Source organism: Strix aluco, chromosome 6 (genome assembly GCF_031877795.1).
Source record: "Strix aluco isolate bStrAlu1 chromosome 6, bStrAlu1.hap1, whole genome shotgun sequence".
In the NCBI taxonomy this organism is placed as follows: Eukaryota; Metazoa; Chordata; class Aves; order Strigiformes; family Strigidae; genus Strix; species Strix aluco.
Genome location: NC_133936.1, coordinates 17,293,555 through 17,299,648, shown reverse-complemented (window position 1 = coordinate 17,299,648; position 6,094 = coordinate 17,293,555). Strand labels below are relative to the sequence as shown.

The window sequence follows — 6,094 nt, the reverse complement described above, 5'->3', positions numbered from 1 at the left end:
CTGTGCGGGAGGAGGCAGAGAAAATCTGGAGTGAAGTTGAGCCTGGGAAGGAGGGAGGAGAGGGGAAGGTGTTTTTAAGATTTGTTTTTATTTCTCATTATCCTACTCTGATTTGATTGGTAATGAATTAAACTAATTTCGCCAAGTTGAGTCTGTTTTGCCCATGACGGTAACTGGTGAGTGACCTCTCGCTGTCCTTATCTTGTCCCATGAACCTTTCATTATATTTTCTCCCTGCTGTCCAGCTGAGCAGGGGAGCGACAGAACAGCTTTGGTGGGCACCTGACATCCAGCCAGCATCAACCCACCACATAGAGCAAGACAGACAGGACTTTTTGCAGAAAGACGAACATGATTCCACTCCGTTATCACCTTTTTATTGTTGAAAGGACTGATCTTGACAGTGGGGAAAAAAAGGGTGTTTCACAAGAACAGGAAGCAGCTTCTACTGGTCTTTCAATTCCTTCAGTCTTCTGATCGCAGATTTGACTGTCACTGCAGAGGTGGTACTGGAAGAAGAAGCAGAGTCATTTGCACGTGGCAGCAGAACAACCCATGCCACTTATTTTTTTGAGAAAGCACTAATCATTTCAAATAGTTATCGCCTGATTGCATTGTCAACGGGAGGCTAATTCCACTTTGATTTTCATGACAACAAAACATAGGCCTTTGACTACAGAGGCACATGCAACTTCACAAGCTACATCTCAACCCAAATTACCCAGTCATGTATCGACTACGTGCACAAGCACGTGGGCTCAGACTCCCAGCGACTGTTAGGCATGGGGCAACAGTGTCTCCTACCAGAACTGGGCGGGGGGAAAGAAGAGTAAAGAAAGGGAGTAAGCAAGGGCACCATCACAATAAGAATGATCAGGATTCAATGCTTTTAAAACAAAAGCAAAACATGGAAATAATTCTTCTTGGAGTAAATCTGGTTTTGCCTATTGTATCTGTCTCTGAACTGAAAAGTCAGGGGTAGTAACGACAAAAAAAAAATGCTGCTTAGGCTTTGAAAGAAGAGGTAAGAGTTCCCTTACACAATTAAGATTTTTATACAGTCAAAAGAATCAGGAACAGAAAAATAATCCCTAGGTCAGCGGCATAATTTATTAGCTGCTGAAGCTCTTTTTAGATTAGGTCAGAGGAACATCTGTCAGGTATTTTCCATACAGATGACTTCACCCTGAGATGGCTGCATGAACCAGGCATCCTCTGCTCCTTTTCTTCCAACATCACCAAAAAACTGGCCCAAACATAATACCTCATACAAGCAACAACTGTAGTTCACATCTCCAGTCAGAAATGCTACTACAAGGCACAGAAGAGGCTACTTAATTAAAAATATTAGTTTCAACATTTGCAGATGTTTCAATTTCTTTATTTGAAGTTTGGGAAAAGACGCAGAGCTCATTTTTGAAGGAAAAAAAAAAAAAACGCTTTGGTAAAAGTCCAGAGAGATAAAGAAATTTTGGAGGGACCCACCAAAACCAGCAGCAGTAATATGATGGATAAAACGCAATATTCTCAGCAGCTGCACGTGCAGATACTGGAAAAAACAGTAATCAAATCCAATCTGACCCATTCCAGTCAAACTTTAATAATGCAGGCAAAAAAACCCCCACATATCACTAACTCAAGACACATCTACTTAACATTTGATTTAGTAGGTAAAAATCAAAAATAAAAAAGCTGTATTATGCCTCAGCTAAGTGGGAATAAATGCTGACAGGAGCTTCTTCATGTCCTTACTTGTAAGTCCAGGCGCCACCAGCAACTGTCTTCATGCAGGATCCACAGTGCCAGATACCCACAGCCTTCCTCTTCATTTTGGTCTGCAATAAAAGAAAAATGAAAAAAAAAAGAAATGCACTTTCCATTACCTGAAAAAGTCAAACAACAAACTTCAGACAAGGACTTCAGCATCACACCACAGAATTACCTATAGTAACTATACGCCTACTTAAGACAGACAAGGATCAGGGAATGTTTTTATTCAGATTCTTCAGAACAGAGAGTCCTTCTGATAAAGTGGGTCATTTCTAAGCATGTCATCAAGAATTCAGCTCTTTCTGAAGCAGAAAAATAGTAAGGAGTAACACTGGTCATAATAACGGATATTCTCACCTGCTCTGATGACCAATGGAACACTGCTGTTACTAGTGCTCCCTGGACATCCCAAGATTGCTCTAAACCAGACCCCTCTGAAGAGCATCCAAACACTGAGTAGTGGGTGCTGAACCCCCTTCCCCTGGGCAAGTCTCCATCACCTTGCAAAGTTGACAATGGGTTTGCCTAGACCTATATTGGATTTAGACAGCTCTGCAAATGGAGTTATCAACGTTCTCACTTCACATGACAAAGATGCTGAATATAAAAAACACAGATGGAAATCTCTTTAAATTTCCAGTCACTTAAAGATACCTACTTTACAGATATCAATTAAAATTATCTTGGCAAAGCGTAAGCCAATGGGTCTCTCAAACTGCCAAAAACCAGATTTAAGAGTGAATTTTGATTATGTACACAAGCAGGTAAGATTACTTCTTATCAGAAATTCTTCCCCATCCAGAGTTATACAGCACACAAATATAAATAAGCAACTGCAATCAAAAGTTTTAAGCGTGAAAAGCAAGCTCTCTTCCTCCTCCAGATAAGCTGTAAATTTACTGAAGGGAAAAAAAAAAGCCCAAGTCATACCTTAATTATCAGAATAACAAGTGTTTTTTTAATTCTGTTAAGTATTTTTATTAGATGCCTAAAACATATAGTATGGCAACATTTCTCACTATTTGTGTAATGAAATATAAGTTATGTTTGTTTTCATTTAACTACCACTAAACACAGACATGAAATGTCTACTAACTCTTTTTATTTTATAAGGGAATCCGAGAGTAGCCTAAAGCTCACAATAAACTAATCACTGTCTCAAAATGAATCGAGTTATCTCTTTAGTAGAAAAACTACCAAAGCATCAAACTGCATTTCTAGCATCAATAACAAAACTATTTTTAAAGACTTTTTTAGGGAAGGCAGTTTCTCACCTTGCCACAGAAGGAGCAGGTATACTTGGCGTGCTGGCTAATTTCAATCTTTTTCACCATTTTCCTAAGCGACGCACCGTAACGGGTACCATATTTACCCACAATCCCAACCTTCTTGGTGCGCTTAGCCTGTCGGGAGGCAAAGCAGAGTTAAGTTTCAGAGTAAGTCGCCATCTCCTCGGCTGCTCCCCTCTCCTGACAGGGCCGCAGAGCGCTCAGCACCCAAAGCGGCGCTGCAGCCGCCCAACGCCTCTCCCCGACGTTGTAACTCGGGTGCTAGTGCCGAAACGGCGGGAGGCTCAGGCTGCTGCAGCCGCCCAGCTTCTCCCGGGGCACTCCGGGCAGAGGGCCGCACTCCGGCAGCCAACACCGAGCAGAGCCACCTCCCTCCCCAGGGCCAGCCCGCTCCCGCACGAAACCCCGCAGCCGGCAAAGCCACTCCCCAGGCACCGCCACCCCCTTACCGCGGCGAACCCGGGCCCGGCCTCCTCCTGGGAGGCCTATTCGGCCTTCCAGAGACGCCCCCCAGCCCCGCTCGGGCTACCGTTCCCCTCACTCGGGCCACCCAGCGCGGGCCCTGCTCGGGGGCAGAGCCTACACAGGGCCCCGGCCCGCCCCGCAGGCCCTCCCGGGCCGTGCCCTGCCCGCAGCGGGCTCCGCACAGCCCCTCGCCGTGCCCCTCAGCCCCAGAGCGGCGGCCCCGGGGCGATGGCGGCGGATGGGCCGCGGCGCCCCAGCCCCACTCACCATCTTCCTGCCCGGCGCCGACGCGGAGAGGGGGAAGTGCCCTGCGCAGGCGCAGTAGGAGCCGTCGCCGCCGGAAGTGAGGGCTAGAGGCGACGGGACGTAGAGCGGATGGGACGCAGCCTGCGCCTCTCTGCGCCGTGGCGGGGCGTAGCTCTGTGGTCGCGCTGTATATCCTGTACGTTCATCCCACGACAGCAGGGTTAGCTAAAGCCTAAAGCAGCAAAGCGGAACGCAGTTGGAGCTTGATGTTGGAAGATGCCTCCTCGCTCAGGAAGCGCCGTGTATCAGTGTGAAACCCAAGAGGTACATCAGTTCCAGCAGCGCCGACGGGAGATGTAGTGCGACAGCTCAGGTTCCTGGATTTCCACCCAAGGATGTCAGACCAGGAAAGGAGATGGGGCAGTTACATTCACTCACCTCATATTTAACGAGAATAAGTAGTAAGTAGATGTCAGAATTAAAAAAGGAACAGCAAACCGGACTAGGAGTTCCAGAAGGGGTAAAAAAAAAAAATAATTAAAATCAACGAGGATTAATTCTAATCTTAAAACATACCTGCCCTAAACCCAGATGTTTCAATATAACCTGATCAGGTGCCACCATGGCATCTACCCGATTTCTTGGGGTCATCCAGTGTTGAGACAACGAGCCATAAAAGCCACCGTGTGCTGCTGCGGAGTTGGATGCCCAGGGCACCCGAGCTGCCTCTGCCACCACCAGCACCACAGCGTGGGGCCAGGACCTGGGAGGGCTCCTGCACGGCCCAGACCGGGCCTGGGTAAGCAAAACATGTACCAACGCCGCTGAGCCATACTGGGATTAGCAACCCATTAACCTCCATTAAGAAATGTGATCTGGTTAGTTTTTAATGCGCAGAGCCGGCTGCAGGTCATCCCCTCCCATCGGGAAAAACTGTCCCTGCACACTTTTTGCAGGTGCCTTTCCTCCCATGACAGCCCCATACCCACCCCAGCTGCCTCAACCCACAACAGCCTTCCTCTTCATTTGCAGTCTATTTAATTAATAGGGAATTAATGACTAGAGAACACCCTGCCACTGGTTAGCCTTTCCCTGGCTGGGGTCTATACTTTCAGAGATGCACATGGAGAGATGCCACATCATCTCTCGGCTCTTGCTTTGAGGGTTTGAACATTCATATTTTTAATTCCCTCTGTCCTGGGAGGCACCCTGTTCCCCAGTCATCCCTGCAAGCGCTCCTCCTGGACAAGCAGGTCTCCTGGGAGCTGGTGGGCCAGAGCCCTGTTGCAGGCGAGGACTGAGCAGGGCTTTAGGCAACAGTATTTATATCTCCCTCTGCTGAGTCAAAATCTCATTTGATATACCCTTGGAATATATTTGCCCTTTTCAGATCCTCATTGTAATGATGACTCATAGAATACATCTTTGATACCAATGTATTAAAAAAAAAAAAGTTCCTTTGGCTGCTTTGTGACTATCTGGTTAAAAAAATAATAAAAATTGTCAGACAACACATCCAGGACAGAGGATTTACTGCTGTTCTCCAGTCTGTATCTCCGGAGTTAGTTTGCTGTGACAGCAACAGTACATGGTCATATGCTTCATCTACCAGTCTTACAGACAGCTCCGCCGCCAACCAAACCCAGCCCCCTCAGATGGCAGCCATTCCCAGCACTGCCAAAATAAACGTGCGTTTCCAAGTGACTGAGAAGATGGATGGATGCAGACAGGCCAACACAGCTCCAAAAGCCTTGCCTTGACAGTCTACCACCTTCAACTCTTCTGCACGTCCCAGGCTGGCCAGCTTCGTGTACTGAAGATGTAGTTTGAACTGGTCCATTTTATTGCTCAGGTATTTTTACCTGTTGTTTGGCACCCTTCCTGAAAACATGCCTTTCTCTAACATGGGTGGGAACACAGACACAGGTGTACAAGCAGGCATCCAGTCGCAGTAAGATGCTCCAAGATGGGTCCTTCCCTTTACTGGGCTTCAGATAATGCCAAAAAGTTACAGCTGCACCATCTTCCATGAGCAGGTGTAAAAGTCCCCAAGAGCCCTGCCTAGGGCTCTCACCAGCAACCTGCACACTACCTTCTCATCAGCAAGCCTTGGAGATCCTGTCTGAGACTGCTGGCAGCTTCCCAGCCAGCTCATCACATTCATGACAGACCAATGGTGTAGTTGGGCTAAGGCCTGCACAGTCTTTCCACTCCCTTGATGTAATGACTAAAAGCACTTTCCTGCAAGATTCTTCTCCCCTTTTTCATCTAGTAAGGATAAAGTGAACCTCAAGTGTACCTGAAGAGCTTTTGTAACTCTGCAG

At 47.0% G+C, this 6,094-nt stretch overlaps 1 protein-coding gene across 1 annotated transcript; it reads right to left on the bottom strand.

The window, feature by feature from the left end:
• Positions 1-355: 355 nt before the first annotated feature.
• RPL37A (ribosomal protein L37a) lies at positions 356-3,947 on the bottom strand. Its single transcript, XM_074828831.1, has 4 exons — positions 3,792-3,947; positions 3,045-3,173; positions 1,753-1,835; positions 356-509 (listed from the first exon to the last, which is right to left on the bottom strand). Exons 1-4 carry the CDS (start codon positions 3,792-3,794, stop codon positions 446-448), a joined length of 279 nt encoding a protein of 92 aa, XP_074684932.1. The 5' UTR covers positions 3,795-3,947; the 3' UTR covers positions 356-445.
• Positions 3,948-6,094: the final 2,147 nt, after the last annotated feature.